The sequence below is a fragment of the Squalius cephalus genome (genome assembly GCF_949319135.1).
Source record: "Squalius cephalus genome assembly, chromosome: 9".
In the NCBI taxonomy this organism is placed as follows: Eukaryota; Metazoa; Chordata; class Actinopteri; order Cypriniformes; family Leuciscidae; genus Squalius; species Squalius cephalus.
The window spans coordinates 3,104,032-3,125,583 of record NC_137130.1 but is presented as its reverse complement, the minus strand read 5'-3'; the positions used below and the strand labels follow the sequence as shown (position 1 = coordinate 3,125,583).

Below are 21,552 nucleotides of genomic sequence, written 5' to 3'. Positions count from 1 at the left end.
AAATATATATAAAGCAGCATAATATTAAAAAAAATGTGTTTGTTGATTATAAAATTATATATTTTAAAATTATAAAATATACAGTTTATTTATAGACATGCATTTATTAAAGAACCAGATTTCGTGTGCTTAAATAAACAAATGAACAAACAAATACAGTCAAACCAAAAATTATTCAAATACCATATACAGATTAATTTGTTTTACTAGTGGGTGCAGAACACTATAGTTCATTTATGTAAGTTAGGATAGCAAGGTGTCTGAATAAATTTTGGTTTGACTGTACATTAATGATTGCTCAACATTAAATAAATATTTACATTTTATACAAATGTACTATTTTATAAAATAAAAGTCTCCCATAAGATGCACTACTTGTACAGTAGATACAGAGTTCTAGAGCCATTGTGTAAAAGAAACAAGTGACTGTTTCTGTTGACCTGTTTCAGTCTGTTTACTCACTTGAAGATAGCGATGAGGAGGTTGAGCAGTAAAATGTTGGCAAACAGCAGATAGACACACAGCATGATGATGGTCAGCCATTCTGGGAACATCGGCATGTTGTCACCGTTCAGCACGGGGCATTTGGGCTTCAGAGGATCTGAGGCGTTCACATTGCAGCTGCTTATATCAAACTGAGTGTCTGGTTTGCAAAACAGAGAAATATTTGTTAGCTATCGGATTTGTCTATATTTTGTATAAATCTGGACTGAATGTTCTACAATGTTACAATAAAAACAATGATACAATCTATAATATGAAAATCAATTTGCATTATTATTGCATATGCAATATTTTTTAATATAATATTATAACTACAGTAGTGTTGGGGAAAGTTAATTTTAAAGGGGTGGTATAATGCCCTTTCACAAGATGTAAAATAAGTATCTGATGAGTGTGTGTGTGAAGTTTTAGCTCAAAATACCCCACAGATATTTTTATATAGCATGTTAAAATTGTCAATTTTTGAGGGTGAGCAAAAACACACCGTTTTGTGTCTGTTCCTTTAAATGCAAATGAGCTGCTGCTCCCGGCACAGGGGGCGGAGCTTCAATAGCTTGCACTCACACACACATGCACTCAAAATTTCAAAAACTTTTAGCCTTTTATGTTCAAACCGGAGTCAGACAATGATGGAGAGACTCGAGAAGTGACAACATGTAGAAGCAACAGGACATTTCTGAATGGTTAGTTGATGAGTTTATGAAGCTTATGTGTAGTTATCTTCTAGTCATTGATTAGCATATTCTGTCTTGATAATCTATAAATCGTGTTCAGGGGGCGGGGTTTATGTAAATTTTAGGCTTTGTGATGTCACTAACCCGGGAGGAATGTGGTGTAGTCTCTGCCAGCCGTTTGTTGAAGTCCTTAAAAAGCGATTTCTTTAAAAGCAAATATCTCCCTTTGCTTTGAACTTTGAGCGTTGTAACTTTGCAGATGTTGTTTATGCTCAAACAGCAACATTACACACTAACTAAAGTTAGAAAAGTCAAATCATAATCAACCACCCCTTTAAAAGTAATGCGTTACAATAATGTGTTACTCCCTAAAAAGTAACTAATTGGGTTACTTAGTTACTTTTAATGGAAAGTAATGCATTATGTTACTTTTTCTCACCTGGGTGGGCTTGTTTGTATTGCATATTTAAATACTGTATATACAAATCTATACATCATTTGACAGTGTAGGAGGACTGCCGTCCAGACTAATACGTTTTTGTTTGAAAACGAGATATTTTGCTAAATAAAATGATCCTGTCAGAAGAATTGCGCGATGACTTTATTATTTATTTTTCCGTCTGTTTCATCTCAGTGATCTTGTGAGAGGTTTTACGCATGCACTGTAAGGTGATTATAGTGTTTTCAGGCGTTTTCCAGAAGTTTTTCATCCGCACAGAAACATCTGAAAACGCTAGTGTGAACGGAGAGTGTTTTTAAACGAAAACTCTGTTTCAAATGTATCCGGATTAATGTAGCCGTAGCCTCATTTCTTCTTTGCTGGGAATATGACAATTAAACATTTTTAAAATAAAGCAGAAATCACACCAACTCTTCAATATTCATATGTTATTGCAAAAATAATAATAATTCGATTTCATTTAATTTCGAGTAAACTGCTCACTGTCTATATTAGTGGGGACGTTGCCAAATATGATGAGGTAGGGATCATAGACAGCTCCACGGACGATCCAGTTTAGTCTCTCTTCATTTTCTATCATAATGCCCTGTTTCGCCACGCCGTACGCCACCACCCAGATACTGAGCAGAAACATGAAGAAGAACAAATCCATCATCTGCAAAGAGGAAGAGAGAATATGAGAGGACAAAATGAAATGGGAAAATATGCATGTTAATAGCTCAATTTGTCTGAAATTGCTTTTATGCAAAAACATTTTTGCTTGATGTGCAGTATGAGAGGAAGAATAGAGCTCACGTCATTCAATATTTTATTTTTTAAATAGTTAATTTGTCCTTCTTCAAAAGATCAAGCATTTGGTTAGCATTTGAGTCCCTTAACACTTAGGCTGTGCAGAATTATTGCATAACATATCTGAACTGAAGAAATGAACTTTATGAGCACGCAGACCCACCATTCTCCTGACAATGATTATTTTCGGACCCAGGTTTCGACTGATAGTGAAGATGGCCATTAATCGTAGGCAGAATATGATGAAGTCGATGCAGAGTAGAACTTTACCCACGTAGAACACAGTCTCGGAGGCCTGAAGTCTGTATGAAAAACACAGCGTTTGATTAAGTGTGAAAAAAATGCTGATTTAATTTAGTTCTGAGTCATTATGCAAATGAACTCAACTTAACTCAAGATGAGGACCAAAAACTTTAAATATGATTCCTTTATATGAGAGTCTATTAGTGTTGGTAGGTTTCTTTCAGTGAAATTCTTTTAATGAACAGAATCATAACTTAAAAGTGTAATGCATTAAATGCTTTAGTAAAAACATATGCAGATAATTATTGCTTTGTGTTACTATTGGTGCATATAAATGAAAATTGTTATTTTAACTAGATTTTTACTGTATTTTACATTTTTATATTATTAAACAATATGAATCTACATTGACTGTTCGATCAAAATATTATGGTAAAAAAAATAGACCTTTGAAGCAATTTCAGATATGATGAGGTACAGCTCACAGACAGTGGATACTTTTTTTGATGTTTCATACAGCCCTAGTTATGAGGATATTTGCTCATTGTAATCTTAACCTAATGAGGAAAGCATGAACTGCACTGAATTAATCTTTATTTATGAATTAATCATATCTGAACGGTATTTAGTGAAACAGTGGTTGTGTTGACCTGCAGGCCAGACCAGAAATGAACAGCATGATTGACAGCACATCCAGAATGTTCCACAGATCCCTGATATACATCTTTGCTTTCCTCCGAAAGCCGGGCCCATCGAAGTCATGATAGAGCTGTGGAGTATCAGAGTGGTTAAATATAGACATATTGATATAGACGGACAGATTTAATAACAGTATATTGGCTTACGATTCTTTAATGTTTTTGAAAGAAGTCTCTTCTGCTCACCAAGGTGAATTTAATTAATCAAAAATACAGTAATATTCTGAAAAATTATTACAATTTAAAATAAATGTGTTCTATGTGAATATATAGTAAAATGTCATTTATTCCTGTGATCAAAGCTGAATTTTCAGCATCATTACTCCAGTCTTCAGTGTCACATGATCCTTCAGAAATCATTCTAATACGATGATTTGCTGATCAATTATTATTGATGATCAATTATTAGTAATGGTTCTTGTTATTATCAATGTTGAAAACAGTTTCTGCTGCTTCATATTTTTGTGTAAACCATGATACATTTTTTTCAGGATTCTTCGATGAATTGAAAGTATTTATTTGCAATAGAAATCTTTTGTAACATTATAAATGTTTTTACTCCCACTGTTGCTCATGCATTGTAGCTAAATTATTAATTTATTATTATTATTATTATGTTAATCTTACCCTCAAGCTTGAGAGTGGTATTGGATCACAAAAGTGTGAATTAGCACAACAGTTTTCAACACTGATAATAATCATAAATGTTTCTTGAGCATCAAATCATCATATTAGAATGATTTCTGAAGGATCATGTGACACTGAAGACTGGAGTAATGATGCTGAAAATTCAGCTTTGATCACATAAATTACACTTTAAAATATATTACACACAGAAAACTATGGAAGCTTGTTTCCATCACTGAATAATTTTTTTTTTTTAAAGTTAATTGAGACTTTTTATCTCACAATTCAGACTTTTTTCTCACAGTTGCAAGATATAAAGTCAGAATTGTGAGTTATAACAAGCGGAAACAAGCTTTCATAGAAAACAGTTATTTTAAATTGTAATAATATTTCATAATATTACTGTTTTTACTTTATTTTGATCATATAAATGCAGCCTTGGTGAGCAGAAGAGACTTTCAAAAAACATAGAAAATCCTAATCTTGACAGGTAGTGTATGTCTGAAGTGTGTGTGTGTGTGTGTGTGTGTGTGTGTGTGTGTGTGTGTGTGTGTGTGTGTGTGTGTGTGTGTGTGTGTCTCACCTGTCTAACCTCCTCACACACCAGCGAGGTGAGCCATACATAGAGCAGAAGTTCTCTCCACGATGGAAATTTCTGAAAATCAATCATGAGCACCACAGCAAAGAGCCACAGGAAGCCAAAATACGAGACGATGTTCCAGTAAAACTTCACTTGAGGAGACGTGAAGAGACTCGTCAGACGTGACAGACAGTTCAGAGGCTCCAGCTTAGACTTCTGTAAGGGGACGCTGAGACAATAATATTCCTTCATTATTCAGACACAGACTGTTCAGACACAGACACAATTATGATACATAAGTTGTATGATGCTAACATTAGTTTGATGCAATAATTTAGATTCAATTATTTATAATTATAATAGAAGTATAATATATATTATATAATAATAATAATACATTTATGTACCATTCATAATGAATAATTGTTCTTTAATAACAAAATTTAAACATAATTAAGTTGCATAATGCTAACATTAGTTTGATGCAGTAATTTAGGGTCATTCACTTGTCACTCCTACATCTTTGCGGTGTGAATGTGGCCTGTAGATGTTTGTAACTCAACTAACTGTAAATGGCGTTTGATCTTGGCATCTGAGTTTCCGGCAAAGTGTAGATCCTCCTCCATCTTCATTCTCTCGGCCTGTCTCTGGATGTCCTCATCACGTCTGCGAAAGTTCATTTCAACAATAAGGGTGAAAACATTTATTAAGAGTCATTAAAAGTCCGTGTTTGTGGTAAAAGTGCTATAAGCAGTGTAATTATTGAAACTGCAATGCTGCCATCTGATGGTGTGTGCATGTAATGACTCATAGACATGATTTCAGACCTGACAACACAAAAGGTTAGTTTTCAACATTCAATTAGAAAGTTTGGTCCCACTTTATATTAAGTGGCTTTAACTACTACGTACTTACATTGAAATTAATCATTTGAAACAATGGACTAATTGTGTACTAAATGTAGGGCTGGGCGATATGGAGCAAAAAATATATCTCGATATATTTTGCTATATCTCGATATACGATATATATCTCGATATCTTTACAGGAAAAATAACCCCCCAAAAACTACTGCAAAAACAAATATGCCAAATACTACAAAGTCTTTTTTTTATTGAAGTGCAAATAGGTAGGCAGTTCATGTATGAAAAAAATGTTTCTGCGACATTTAAAAAAAAAAAAAAATCCCTGTATACAAAAATAATAATTCAACTGTAAAATAAAGGAAGAAATAATACATATTGAACTATTTTTAATAAACCTGTATATAAATATCATTACTAATTTTGGCAAATAAATTTAAAAAATGCCATATATCCCCCAAAAACTGCACAACTGTAGAGTAAAACATTAATTAAAAAAAAAGTTATAAAAATGCGTCTAAAAACTGACATGATTGTTACAAAATCACACTGTCTGGGGCCTCTGGAGAACTCAGAACAACTGCTAGCATAAAGTTTAAGGTAAAAATAACTGCCATTAAATTACAGTATCTTACTACTATGCAATTAGATAAACTGCTCATTCATTACATCACTTTACCTCTGTCTTTATCCTCTTCTCTTCTTTTTGGCACTGTATCTATAGCAGAATAGGTAGGCTAATGCTAATTTATAATGTGTCATGTAAATTCGGCCATCCGTCACAATCAGGAAACTTTCACCGTGTCTAGACCTGGCGCGAGCTGCCAGGCCCGTTTCTACAGGGGAGCATGTTAAGTGTGAGTGTGTTAAGCGCCCTCAAACAAAAGCAATGCGGCGAGAGGCGACGCTACACAAAAAATTACCAACAACAACTGATCGCGCGCGCGCTGTTTCTGACGCACTTCAAGCACTCGCTGGGCGGGGAAAGATTGATGTGACTTGGTTGAATGAGACAACACGCGAGGGGAGGGGGAACAAAAACAAGCAGGCGGAGGACGGCAACGGCGAGCACAGCACAGAGAAGGCAAACAAGCAAAGTGGCGAAATCAGAATTAAATATAAACAATATATCGATATATACGATATGTCAAAATCCATATCGAGTTTAAAAAATATCTCGATATATCGTAAATATCGAGATATCGCCCACCCCTAACTAAATGTAAATGTTTTTACATATTACTTATATTTTAAAACTACCTGCATGTAATTAATTTATGTAATACCCTTCCCTTACACCTTAACCCACCCTTAAACCTACCCATAACCACACACACCTGTCCCTAACCTTACCTGTATCACACCTCAATAGCAGCAAAAGTGTTTTACAATACAGCATGTAAACAACACAACACGCCACTTAATATAAAGTGGGACCAAAAGTTTTTACCTGAAGATCAGGAACTTGGTGTATATCAGAGGAGGGAAGATCATGCACAGAAGAATCTTCCAGTGTGGATTCTCCACTGACAGCTCTCCACACCAGATCTGAGTGAGCAGGGCCTGACAAGAGACACTCGATGAGACCTGAGCTATCAGTGATGAGCCATATAAACTGCTAGTTGGTTTGAAGGAATAACACCAAAAATAACAGTTTTCACAAGAAAAGTAACTCTTATTGCACATGAATTACTTACCCACCCATTCATTCTCCTGCGAAAAACATGTAACATTTTAAGCTTGACTAATAGACATGACATATTTGCAATCATAAAACAACTTTTTATTGTTATTGTCACAACACAGAAGGAGACAGACAGGTGTTATAGTGAAAACAGTGTTTATTGAGCAGAGTGGTGTGAAACAGCGGGAACCAGGCGATGGTGAGAGGATGGTGACTTGTTGACTGATGATGGTGACTGAAGTGGATTCTCTGTGCAGGTGACGAGTGAACAAGAAGACAGGAGATCTGGATCAGGATGATGGATGAGCGACGGACAGAAGACTGGAAGCTTGACGAGACGAATCACAGGTAAGTAGACGGGTAAGGAGTCTGATGGTAAGCAGTGGTAACGGTGACGAGACCAGACAATGAGTGTATGGTGAACTGTGAATATATAGCAGTGTTGATGAGGGAGTGCAGGTGCAGCGAGTCAGTAATCTGGTGATTGTGAACGAGTGGGTGGGTCCTGGTGATTGGGTGATGATTGGGGCTGTGACGGTGTGGCTGACTCTGTGACAATACCCCCTCCTCCTCCACGGCCGGCTCCTGGCGGCTGACCGACTCTGCGACGGGGTCGGCCTCGACCTCTGGCCGGTTTGGGTGATCCTTGTGGAACTGGGTGAGTAGCAACGGATCCAGGACACTCTAGGCGGGCACCCCGTCGCCATGAGTCGAGGATGGTATGGACTCGGTACACTAGGCAGCGACATCTGGAGGAGGTACTTCATCCGTGGTGGGTTCTGTAGGAGAAGAGGATAGAGGTACAGTGAAGGGTTTCAGGAGGGAGACATGAAATGAAGGTGAGATATGGAAGTGAGGTGGAAGGTTGAGCCTGTAGGTGACCTCGTTGATCTGCCTCTGCACGGTGAAGGGACCTATATAGTGGGGACTCAGCTTACGGCAGGGCAGGCGAAGACGGATGTCGCGGGTGGAGAGCCAATACCCATACCCTCTCGTCCCATACCCTCTCGCTCGCCTCAAACCAGTAGTTGACAGCTGGTCGAGGGGAAGAGAGGAGGTTGGTACCCGAGGATTGGAATGGAGTAAGCCCAGTGGTGGTTAAACGCAGGGAGTTCTGGGCATACTCCGCCCAGGAGAGGTAGCGGCTCCAGCTGGTCCTGGTTCTGGTGGCAGTATGACCACAGGTACCTCCCGATCTCCTGGATCTTGCGCTCAGTCTGGCCGTTTGTCTGCGGGTGGTACCCTGAAGATAGACTTACTGAGACGCCGAGGAGTTTGAAGAAGGCCTGCCACACCCGGGAGATAAACTGGGGACCTCTGTCCAATACGATGTCTTCTGGAAGGCCATAATGATGAAAAACTTGTTGGAAGAGGAGTTCTGCGTCTTCGAACGCGGTAGGCAGGGCCTTGATGGAGATGAGTTTGCAGGCTTTGGAGAACCGGTCTACGACGACGAATATACAGGTGTGATGGTTGGACGGAGGGAGGTCGGTCATGAAATCAATGCCCAGATGAGACAAGGGGCGTCTGGGTATCGGCAGAGGTACCAACTTTCCTTCGGGTAGCTTCCTCTGTGTGTTGGTGATGGCACAGACTGAGCACCCCTTGATGTACCAGGAGATATCCTGGGCCATGTTGGGCCACCAGTAGCAATCTTGTAGGAGCGAGAGGGTTCGCTGGCTGCATGGGTGTCCAGAGCCCAGAGAGGTGTGTGCTGAGTCCATGAGGGACAGACAGCAGGTACATCCAACTGTCCTTCAAGACCTCCCGGCGGAGCAGGTTCGTTGCGATTGGCTTGGAGGAGTTGATCGTCGATGGACCATTGGATCGGACTGACAACCATGGCTCGAGGGAGAACAGGTTCTGGAGGACTGGATTCAGGTTCAGGATGATGCAGACGGGACAAGGCATCCGCCTTGCAATTCTTGGTACCGGGTCGGTGGTCACGGTGAAGTCGAACCATGTGAAGAACAGAGCCCAACGGGCTAGTCTTGGGTTGAGTCGCTTGGCTTCTCTGAGATATTCCAGGTTCCGGTGATATGTGATGACTTCGAAATGGTGGTGAGCTCCCTCCAGCCAGTGTCTCCATTCCTCCAAGGTGAGCTTGATCGCCAGCAGCTCACGATTTCCAATGTCGTAATTCTGCTCCGCCAGGGACAGTTTATGGGAGTAGAAGGCTGGAGTCGTGGAGGCTCACCCTACCGCTGGGAGAGTACCGCTCCAACCCCGGTAGTAGATGCGTCAACTTCGACCATGAATGGGAGTTCTGGATTGGGGTGTACCAGGATTGGAGCGGTGATGAAGGCATTCTTCAGGTGTTGGAATGCTTCTATGGCCAAGGGGTTCCAGGACAGATACTTGGGCTGGTTTCTGAGGAGTGAGGTGAGCTGAGGACACTGTAATTCTGGATGAATCTTGGATAAAAGTTGGCGAAGCCTAGAAAGCGTTGGAGTTCCTTGATAGTGACAGGTTGGGGCCAGTTGTGAATGGTGTCCACCTTCCTCTGGTCCATTTGGATACCTCGTTGGTCGATGATATATCTGAGGAACTGGATAGGTGGTGAGTGGAATTCGCACTTCTCCAACCTGAGATAGAGGTGGTGTTCTCTCAGCTTTTGGAGGACCTGCGTCACATATTGGCGATGTTCGGCCAGGTTCCGGGAGTAGATCAGGATGTCGTCGATGTAGAAGATGGTGAAGCGTTGGAGGTACTCCCGGAACACCTCATATACAGGTACTCATATACCCCTGGAATACGGAGGGGGAGTTGAACAGGCAATTCGGCATCACCTGGTACCCGCAGTGGCCTGTCGGGGGGTGATGAACGCCGTCTTCCATTCATCCCCCTCACGTATTTGAATGAGGATGTAGGCGCTCCGCAGGTCCAGTTTGGAGAACATGCGAGCTCCATGGAGCTGCTCTAGGGTTGCAGGGACCAGAGGAAGAGGATAGCTGAATTTGACGGTCTGAAAGTTGAGTGCCCAGTAGTTCCGTAGTTGATGCACGGCCGCAAACCTCCGTCCTTCTTGGCCACGAAGAAGCTGGAAGCGGCAGGGGACGTCGATGGTTGGATGAAACATTGTTTGAGAGCCTCTTGAAGATACTCCTCCATGGCCTTCTGCTCCGGGATGGACAAAAGGTAGACCTTACCCTTCGGTGGAGTGGCCCCAGGCAGCAGGTCAATGGCGCAGTCCGGTACTCTGGTAAAATTTCAGTTTGGAAATGACGAATGCGACCATGGCCCAGCGGTTTGCCGAGAATGGTGTGGATGGCTAGTTCCTGGGAGCAGCGTTTCCTCTGGAGGTTGAGTCTTTGGAGAAGTTGACGAGAGATGAAGTTCCCTGCGGTCCGGAGTCGATGAGCGCTTGCGCTGGAAGTAGAAGTTTTTGGGTGAGAATTGGACAGGTGTACGAGTGAGGTACTTTAGGGAGAAACTGAATTGCACTGATAGTGACCAGGCTGACAGACGTTTGGGAGATGCGCACAGCTTTCTGAATGAAACCTTCCAACCCAACGTTATAGTCATAAATGACCATCTGGTGGCGTACTTCCGGGTTGAGACCCCAGCAAAAGGCTGTCAGCAGGGCCGTCTCATTCCACCCGCAAGATGCCGCTAAAGTGCTGAATTGAAAAGCATATGCATTAATGGGAGTTTTACCTTGACGGAGGTTGAATTGATCATGGATGGATAATACTGATGCAGTTTGACCGAAGACTTCTTTAAAGTGGTTGGTGAATGATGTTAAGGAACTCGTGACCGGGCCGTTGGCATGCCAAATGGATTGCGCCCAATGCAGTGCTCCTCCAGACAACAGTGAGATCATAAAAGTGATACGCGACCATTCGGTGGAGAAAAGCTGTGGCTGCATCTCAAAGTACAATAAAGATTGTAGTAGAAACCTGCTGCAATCCTCCGCCTCACCATTGTATGTCGCTGGTCGGGCCATGGGACTGGCAGAGGCAGAAGTGGATTCTCTGTGCAGGTGACGAGTGAACAAGAAGACAGGAGATCTGGATCAGGACGACGGATGGAAGACGGACAGAAGACTGGAAGCTTGACGAGACGAATCACAGTAAGTAGATGGGTAAGGAGTGTGATGGTAAGCAGTAGGGGTGTAACGATACATCGATATGGATCGATGCATCGATATAACGTCTAACGATACGATGCATCGATTCCACACTTAAAATATTGATATACACCTTTATTTTGACACTCTCCACATTCTCACGTAACATCCTTCCGCCAAAGCGCACATTTTCGTTTACTCACCAACCGCCTGCCGGTGTGTAACGTTAATCTCCTCATCTGAAAAAGACGCCTGACAAGACTGACTAAACCCTAAACAAGTTTTTTTCACAAAAGTAGGTATTGTCCGCTGTCAAGGCATCGCGAGTTCATGTTTTACAGCAGAAACAGACAAGCACTCGCACCCTTGTTGGTGAACACAACACGATAAGTCCGTTTTAGCGACTCAGCGCGCAGTATTCAGGTCAGATGTCACTTTGAAAAGACGCGCTGGCTAAGAGGAGTTTCGTCAAAGCTGACTAAAAGTGATCGAGGATGGATAATTTCAATGAACTCGTGATATCTTCTTCAGGGCGTAAAAGGAAAATAAAACCTGAAACATTTTCACGGAACCTTACTAAAGCAGCTCGTTTAGTGGTGAGGGAAAAGCTCTCTGTACTGCGTTATCACAACAACAAAGTTTGTTAGGCGTCTGTCAGCTGAGGAGATTAACGTTATGAAGATTAACCGAGTGTTGTATTAATATCAATTACTTGGTTTTGTTTGACTCAGAAAGATGAAATGTGAATGTATCTGCTCTGCAAAAAAAAAACAAAAAAAACAAAAAACTTTTAACATATTAAAGAATACTTTCAATTAACTTTAATTTTGTAATTTACCTGTATTTTTTAAGTTATTATTATTATTAATCAAAACAACCCAGCTGCAGTTTGATTGATATTACTTGGATGCACAATAATAATAAAAAACATGATTTATGAAAATGAACAAGAACGGAGTACTTGCAAATGACCACTTCTGTTATAAATGTCCCAATTGGGAGAGTGTGTGCAATTTTCAAAGAGTTTAATTAAACGTTCATATTATATATTTTGATTGCATTTGTGAGTTAATAAAAACGTAACTGGTTGTGTGAACATAATATCTAAATATCGATTAATCGATCGATATAGCCCTGAATCGAATCGAATCGAATCGTATCGTGGAATTTTTTTAAGTATCGGAAAATATCGTATCGCTGGCTGAGAGAATCGATATCGTATCGTATCGTGATGAACTGTCCGATTTACACCCCTAGTAAGCAGTGGTAACTGCGATGAGACCAGACAATGAGTGTATGGTGAACTGTGAATATAGAGCTGTGTTGATGAGGGAGTGCAGGTGCAGCGAGTCAGTAATCTGGTGATAGTGAATGAGTGGGCGGGTCCTGGTGATTGGTATGATTGGGTCTGTGACGGTGTACTGACTCTGTGACAGTTATCTAAATATAATATAATAATATAAAATATAACAAAAACAAAAATGTGTATAATACTAATACTAATAATTTGCAATCATTAAGAACACAAAACAATATATATAAACATAATTGCATAAATAATAATAAATAAAAAAATTATATGTATGTATAATATTAATAACAATGAGTTATTATCGTTGTTGTTGTTGTTGTTGTACAAATTATCCTTTTGTTATCTGTGCAATATATTATATTATTTTTATGTAATATTTAATAACAATAATTTGCAACCATTAGGACCATGAAGTACTTTCTCCTTTCCGAGTATAATAAGCTAAGACAGATAAGCCATAGATATTTCTGAATATGCCGCTGGGTTTGTTCACCTGCACTCCTGAGTGAGCGATGAAGCTTTTATCATCGGCCTCGAGAGCGAGCCACAGACATGTGCTTCTGCCCCACGATGGAGATATGCGGATCAGGAGTCTCTGCGCTCGCTGGGCGTCCCAGCTGTGACACTCGCTGAAGACACCTGAGGTCACACACACACAGGGTTAAACATCACGGCTCAGGTCAAAGCATTTAACACTCGCTGAAGACACCTGAGGTCACACACACAAACATCACAGCTCAGGTCAAGGGATTTGAAGTGATGTTTGTTACATGGCATTTAAAAAAAAAAAATTGTAATATGTTTATTTATGTGTACAAAATATGTGTATTCTGGGTGCTATACACATGTTGCTCCTGGTACAGTCTGTGAAGACAAATAAAGAATGAATCTGAAATCATACCGATGGCTTGTTTCTCAAAGTGGTTGGCCAGTTCACTCATTTCTTTTGCCTCTTCGCTATCATCCTCGCCGCTCTCCTGCGCCAGTTTCCTCAAGATCTTACTGGCGGCCAGAGCGGCTGCGATACAGTCTCTGCACTAAAAAATCAACACACACATTTGTGAATCTTCAAACTGCAACTACTCTCATGCTATTTAAATACAGAATCAGATTATCTGATTTATTCATGCAATCAGATCAGTATTTACCTGTCACAAAACAACATTTGAATGAATGCATTTATGCAAACTACAACCAATAAAAATAGAAAACACTCTCATTGATATAATGTAGTTAAAAAAGTATGAACAGAAGCCTTTAACAAAATACTATAAATACAAGACGTACAATTACACACAGCGATTCAAATGAATCAGTGAATTGTTTTGTTGTTGTCGTTTTTGAACCAGTTTAATTACATGAACTATCCAAACAAATGATTCAATTAAATGAATGGTCAAAGAGGAATAACAATGCAATTGTCATAATTATTATTATATAACTTAGTTTTAATTGTTCTTTTATTTATTTATATCTTTTTATATATTTTATAGTCTAAAGATTATGTATTATTGTGTCAAAAAACACAAATAAAACAGTTCAAAATTGGTTGTGTGTTTTGGTTATTGGACACTTAAAAACCTAAAATATAATCTGTATAAACAATAACAAAATATTTCACTTTTAAATTACGCACTGGTTCTCAAATGAATCAGTGGATTATTTTTATCCAGTTCAATTAACTGAATGAACTGATTCACTAAAATTAATTAAAAAAAACCTTCATATGACAGAGGCAACCATGTTGATCCATCAGAACCAAGCTAAAAAATAAATAAATAACAATTATTAGAATAAACTACAATTATTAGATGAAATCCTTAGAAATGTCCTTGATTAAAAACAAACTGAAATAAGTATAAGAAGAATTAAAATGACTAAAACTAAAATAAAATAAATCAAAGAATAGAAATATAAAAAATATAAGCAATATTAGAAGGATAAAAAAATAAAATGCATAAACATGACAAAAGCACATAACAAAATTACGAAAATAGGAAAATAAAAGCTCTTTTAAAATCAATAAATACTATAATAGTAGTACATTTCAATAAATAATAATAAAATAATAATACGTTTTCCAAAGAGTAGAGTACTAATTTTATTTAAAGATTTAAGATTTATACATTTAATATTATATGTATTTCACAGCTTCAGCAAAATATCAGCTTCTATCACCAAATTGAAGAGTTTGTCTCTAGCCAGTGCTGTACCTGCTCCCAGCCGATCTCTGCCATTTCTCTGTTATTCTGTACAACACCCCAGAGGAAGAGATCCCGTCCCGGGTCCCAAACCGTGAGTGCGGTCGTGTCTTCCCCAGAACACAGCGGATCCACCGGGCCTTTGGACAGCACCTGAGAGAGGCAGCGCTTCAATGAATCAAACAGCCAGACTCTTCACATTACAGTAAAACTAGGATTAAAGCTTTATAGTTTGATGATTTTATTTACTGATGATAGCATATCAAAAACATGCCCTCACCTCAAAAATAAGTATTATTAAATGATCTTTTGTATAAAGAAAAGAAGCCCACTTTAGGATCTTTGAGATTTGTTTGCATTGTATTTTCTACGCCAATTAACAACCCAGTTTCTTATCATTATCAATTAAAAATAAGTTGAAGTACTAAAATTACAAAAACTAAAACTGAATAAATCAAAATTAAATCTAAATATACAGTAGTCAACATTTGAAGTGGATCAAAAAAGTTCAACAAAGTTGTCCTAAGACAAGAACGGGGTATTGTTCAAAATTCATGTATAACTTTGATGAAAGGTTTTGATCCACTTCAAATGTTTACTGCTGTAAATATAAAAAAGCTGATAAAAATGACAAAATTACATTAAAAAAATGTAAAATTAAAATGAAAACTGAAAAAAGAAAGACTAATTTTGATACATACTATAATAATATATAAATAATGCTAAAATAACACTGTAGCCTACTGTACTTTTCCCCGTCTTTGTTGCTGAGGTGTTTTCTGTCTTAAACTTGCCGTTAAACAGACACCATCTTTGTTTTTCTTGTTTGAAGAGACGTATAACGGTTGAGTAAAACTTCCCAGCAGGTGGCGCACTTCTTCAGACACGTGACTCAAGGAAATCATTTTGACATCATGGGCCCGTTTTGCAAGCTTGCGCAGGAAGAAGCAGGTGGGTAGGCGTTTGTAGAGCTCACAGAGAGTCTCCTCTTCTTTCAGAAACGTATGCACACACACTCCATTCTCCAGCAAAAGCCGCACAAACTCAGGTTTGTTGCCCACCAGCGCAGAAAGCATGGCCGGATGCAGATCACAGGACTGAGACGGGAAAGATATCAACAAATCATGACAAACCCAACATAATAAACATTCAATGAGACTCCCACAGGCACTGTATGAACATAGTTTTTCTTTAAATAATGAGTTGCATGCAAAAGTTTGTGAACCCCTGACCAAATAACAAGTGAAAAGACGTTAAAGTGCCCCTATTATGCTTTTTTTTGGATGTGTAGTGTGTAATATAGCTCTTTGAATGTAAAAGGTCTGCAAAGTTTCAAAGATCAAAGTGCAGGTAGATGGAGTTTTTGTCTCCTGAAAGAAAGAATCGGTTCTGATTTGCCTGAAATGAGTCGTCAGTAATTACAGTCTCATTTCCTGCTGAAGCTACTTATGTTTGTAACAAATTTGCATGCCTATGGTCTTCATTGGCTGCATGCAAACAACGTCTACTTTGACTTTGGTTTGTGTTGTTGATATATCGAGAAGATGCTGTCTTCATTGCAAAAGGATGAGGACTCACGCTGGAATTGATACGGTAAAACCGACGCCATCATTACTGTTCGTATCACTGTGTATCAAATGGTGAGGAAGATCCGGAGGAGAAATTCAGATATGGTAATGGCTGTTTTGTTTCCAACACATGCTGTAAGCGGCCAACCAGTCACAACAGACTGGGCCATCTGACCAATCAGAGCAGAGTAGACCAATCACAACAGACTGAGCCATCTGACCAATCAGAGCAGAGTAGACCAATCACAACAGACTGAGCCATCTGACCAATCAGAGCAGAGTAGACCAATCACAACAGACTGAGCCATCTGACCAATCAGAGCAGAGTAGATCAATCACAACAGACTGAGCCATCTGACCAATCAGAGCAGAGTAGATCAATCACAACAGACTGAGCCATCTGACCAATCAGAGCAGAGTAGACCAGTCACAACAGACTGGGCCATCTGACCAATCAGAGCAGAGTAGACCAATCACAACAGACTGAGCCATTTGACCAATCAGAGCAGAGTAGACCAATCACAGCAGACTGGGCCATCTGACCAATCAGAGCAGAGCAGACCAATCACAACAGACTGAGCCATCTGACCAATCAGAGCAGAGCAGACCAATCACAACAGACTGGGTCATCTGACAAATCAGAGCAGAGCAGACCAATCACAACAGACTGAGCCATCTGACCAATCAGAGCAGAGCAGACCAATCACAACAGACTGAGCCATCTGACCAATCAGAGCAGAGCAGACCAATCACAACAGACTGGGTCGTCTGACCAATCAGAGCAGAGTAGACCAATCACAGCAGACTGGGCCATCAGACCAATCAGAGCAGAGCAGACCAATCACAACAGACTGAGCCATCTGACCAATCAGAGCAGAGCAGACCAATCACAACAGACTGAGCCATCTGACCAATCAGAGCAGAGCAGACCAATCACAACAGACTGGGTCATCTGACCAATCAGAGCAGAGTAGACCAATCACAACAGACTGGGCCATCTGACCAATCAGAGCAGAGTAGACCAATCACAACAGACTGAGCCATCTGACCAATCAGAGCAGAGCAGACCAATCACAACAGACTGGGCCATCTGACCAATCAGAGCAGAGTAGACCAATCACAACAGACTGGGCCATCTGACCAATCAGAGCAGAGTAGACCAATCACAACAGACTGAGCCATCTGACCAATCAGAGCAGAGCAGACCAATCACAACAGACTGGGTCATCTGACCAATCAGAGCAGAGTAGACCAATCACAACAGACTGGGTCATCTGACCAATCAGAGCAGAGTAGACAAATCACACCAGACTGAGCAATCTGACCAATCAGAGCAGAGTAGACCAATCACAACAGACTGAGCCATCTGACCAATCAGAGCAGAGTAGACCAATCACACCAGACTGAGCCGTCTGACCAATCAGAGCAGAGTAGACCAATCACAACAGACTGAGCCATCTGACCAATCAGAGCAGAGTAGACCAATCACAACAGACTGGGCCGTCTGACCAATCAGAGCAGGGTATACTCATATAAAGGAGTGCTTTAGAGAAACCGGACCCTTGATCAAACTATTTCAGACACTGTGAGGAAAGAAGTGATGCTGCAATGTATATTATGAGAAAATTAAAGTGTTTTTGACCTTGGATGCATGTAAACCTAAAGGAGACTCCAAAACTAAATGAGGAACCTTTAAAATAGCATAATAGGGGCACAAAGTGTGCAGTGAACATACTTGATGCATTTTAGACATTTTTTATTAACATTATTTCAATGTGGCATGTGCAAAAGTTTGCAGTTTTTTTTTGTAATGTCTCTGTAATTCTCGTAGCTTTTTGCATTATTTTTACCCACCGTCCACTGGCTCTCCTCGGTGAAGATCTCACTCTCTGCGATGTCGACCCGGTTCCAGGCCACCGCGAGCTCCAGCTGTCTCTCCCAGGAATGGCGGCCAGCATGTTCATCACTTCTGGAGGCTGAGGAGCAACAACACGTGACTTTATCCAGTAGAGGTTTAACAGTTCTTTCCAGTTTATCTTTTGTATTTCTCCTCCTGAACGAGTCCCGACCCCGTCAATTCTAAGTCCCGTCAATTCTAAGTCACATCTCGAATCTTTAGTTTAATAGTTTATTGTCAACTAATACTATCAAAAAAAATATTCGGTAACTATAACTATTCAGTAAAATAATACTACGAAATGTTGCCTTAATTAAGAATTAGAAATGTTGACTAATTTGCAGTGCTGTTTTTGTTAACTAAAACAAAACAAAAATATAAAAAAAATGTTTTAACTAAACTTAAAGGAACCCGCCGACTTTTTGGGACTTTAGCATATTCACCGTATCCCCCAGAGTTAGATAAGTCCATACATACCCTTTTCATCTCCGTGCGTGCCGTAACTCTGTCTGACACACTCACTGCTAGCCTAGCTTAGCACAAAGACTGGAGGTAAACGGCTCCAGCTAGCATTTTGCTCCCAATAAGTGACAAAATAACGCCAACATTTTCCTATTTACATGTTGTGATTTGTATAGTCACAGCGTGTACAAATAACAAGGTCACATGAGACACAGCCATCTTCTAACCATATACATATTGGGAACTATATTCTCAGAAGGCGAAGCACTGCTACTTGGGAGAAGTGATTTCCTCGCAGCGCCTGAGAAGCCCCGTGGTGAGGAGCAGAGAGTTCGCTCAGAGTCGGAGCAAATCCCTCCGCCCAAGTAGCAGTGCTTCGCCTTCTGAGAATATAGTTCCCAGTGTGTATACTGTTAGAAGATGGCTGTGTCTCATGTGACCTTGTTATTTGTACACGCTGTGACTATATCAAAATGTTATAAAATTGTTATGTTAAATTTAATGTTTTATGTTAAGTTTAATGTTAGCCTAGAAAAAAACCTGCTTTAAAAAAAAACTGCTTTACAACATTGGGTCTTAAGTGGCTTGGAAATGCCACAAAAAAACCTAAAACTGTTTTTTTAAACCTAAAAGCGTCAGGTAAACTCCGAATGACACGACAGACAGCACTTTCCATCAAGTTCTCCGCATCTCCAATAGTGTAAAGGAAAGGGCCACTCGCAAATAATCTTAGGGCAATGCAAACAGTTTGTGAAAATAAATGATTGTTTCCAAGTTATTAATAATGTAAACGAAAAAATATATCAGCTCCGCTTATGAAGTCGCAGTCTAATCCTGTTAACATGAAATAAGCTGCTCCCGAGCAGGTTTAAGCTTACGGACCTGTTGCTATGACAGCAAGTCTAGGATGAGCTTCAAAGAACCAAACAATCCAAGATCATGCCAAATCGTCAACAATCAAATCCAGCTAACTGAGTTAGCGACATACGAAGAACGGGCCCCTGGACTCTGTTATTGTTTTGACCTTTGCCTGTTTTTTTTGGGATTATGTCTTTGGATTACTCTCTAATAAACTACAGCATTTGGATTCTCAACCCTTGCGTCTTCAAGCAGTTCATGAAAAAAATTCAATTAGAAATGTTGCTTTATTTTACATATATTAGAAATATATATGTATATAAAAAAAACTAATAAACATGAAGAAAGCACATAACAAAATTACCAAAATTAAAATAAAAACTAATAAAAAAAATGCTCTAATAGTATATAAATAATACTAAAATAAAACTATCAATTAACTTTAGGGATTTCCTTTAGTCATATTCATCTAAAAGAAAGTATAGGCCTTTCTTGAATCAAAAGATCATTTTATGTGGCTATTTATCATACAAAAATAAATGGTTTATATGGTATCCTCTAATTTTGCACAGGACGGACAGTTCAAAAACCGCTCTACAACCCCTGGTCAACTTATACTTTTATAGCATGAAAAAAATAATAATTCGGTCTATCATCTCTTTTTGTGTTCCACTGAGAAACTGTGTTGGTCACAAGCATCTAATTCAAAGAAAAGTCAATTGTGTCTATAAGTGGGATTGTGAGCACTGTGCATGTGAGTGCACATATTCAGTGTTAAAAAAGCAACAAAACAAACGTTTTAGCATTTAAGAGATATGTCATCCATCAATATAACATAAACGCTAATAGCTTCCGCAATCAGGGAGGTTTCCATACTCTCAAGGGAGGATAAATGTGCTCAAGTCAGTATTAGCTGAACAATATAAACCCCTTGTGGGTTTTTTTCCAGGAACGTGATTCATTATTTCTAGAAACCATCAAACATTAAACAACTTCAAAACTCAAGTAATTTTATAAAATGTAAAGAATAATGTTGACGGGCTCTCGATCACTATCAATATTACAGCATCCACTCACATCTGTGTATCCACCATTAGTTATCCAACCATCATCAGCATGATCCAATTACCCTCTGCCTGGAAATGTGAATTTGAGTCTTCAGTTTCCAGATTAAGAAATGGAGGGATGTGAGCATGTTCTGAGAGCATATGAGAGCACATATGTGAGCATATGTGCCTAAGAAGTGATCATACCTTTCAGCAGAGCCTGTAGAATAGCAACGTCAACATCATAGTTTTTATCCTCGTCAATACGAAACACAGTCAGCAGATGAGGCATCCGGATGATGTCCTGAATCTAAAGAAATGTAAAAAAAAATACATCTTCTAGATCACTTATATTTCATGTACTATACACATATACAGTATATACTGTATACACAGGGCCCGCACCACGGCTTAGCTTAGCTTCTAGCTTTAATATTAGGCTATTATAAAAGTCTGTTTTGCAAATTCGCATCTTGATTGACACATTTGACATATAGTAGTTAGTTGATTACATCACTGTATTGTTATTGTTTGTCACCGGTTGCAGTTCAGGCTGTTCTAACTTACCATAAAATTATGCATCTGTTGAACAGGCCGCAATGAGTGTGTGTTACGTGTTAGTGAAGCGGTCACAATGAGTGTGTGTTACATGTTAGTGAAGCGGTCACAATGAGTGTGTGTTACATGTTAGTGAAGCGGTCACAATGAGTGTGTGTTACATGTTAGTGAAGCGTACGTAATGAGTGTGTGTTACGTGTTAGTGAAGCGGTCACAATGAGTGTGTGTTACGTGTTAGTGAAGCGGTCACAATGAGTGTGTGTTACATGTTAGTGAAGCGGTCACAATGAGTGTGTGTTACATGTTAGTGAAGCGTACGTAATGAATGTGTGTTACGTGTTAGTGAAGCGGTCACAATGAGTGTGTGTTACATGTTAGTGAAGCGGTCACAATGAGTGTGTGTTACATGTTAGTGAAGCGTACGTAATGAGTGTGTGTTACGTGTTAGTGAAGCGGTCA

The 21,552-nt window shown here is 39.5% G+C and overlaps 1 protein-coding gene across 1 annotated transcript in view; it reads right to left on the bottom strand.

The window, feature by feature from the left end:
- Nucleotides 1–21,552, bottom strand: part of trpm2 (transient receptor potential cation channel, subfamily M, member 2) — a 51,177-nt gene that overhangs the window by 13,528 nt on the left and 16,097 nt on the right. Inside the window, exons 8-20 of the mRNA XM_079881970.1 lie at nucleotides 20,743–20,845; nucleotides 18,127–18,248; nucleotides 15,499–15,801; nucleotides 14,717–14,857; nucleotides 13,405–13,540; nucleotides 12,997–13,142; nucleotides 6,889–7,001; nucleotides 5,143–5,241; nucleotides 4,579–4,804; nucleotides 3,321–3,439; nucleotides 2,591–2,729; nucleotides 2,122–2,293; nucleotides 463–643 (exon numbers count right to left, since the gene is read on the bottom strand). Of these exons, the coding sequence (XP_079738096.1) occupies nucleotides 463–643; nucleotides 2,122–2,293; nucleotides 2,591–2,729; nucleotides 3,321–3,439; nucleotides 4,579–4,804; nucleotides 5,143–5,241; nucleotides 6,889–7,001; nucleotides 12,997–13,142; nucleotides 13,405–13,540; nucleotides 14,717–14,857; nucleotides 15,499–15,801; nucleotides 18,127–18,248; nucleotides 20,743–20,845 (2,000 nt within the window). The remainder of the gene's footprint in view (nucleotides 1–462; nucleotides 644–2,121; nucleotides 2,294–2,590; nucleotides 2,730–3,320; nucleotides 3,440–4,578; nucleotides 4,805–5,142; nucleotides 5,242–6,888; nucleotides 7,002–12,996; nucleotides 13,143–13,404; nucleotides 13,541–14,716; nucleotides 14,858–15,498; nucleotides 15,802–18,126; nucleotides 18,249–20,742; nucleotides 20,846–21,552) is intronic.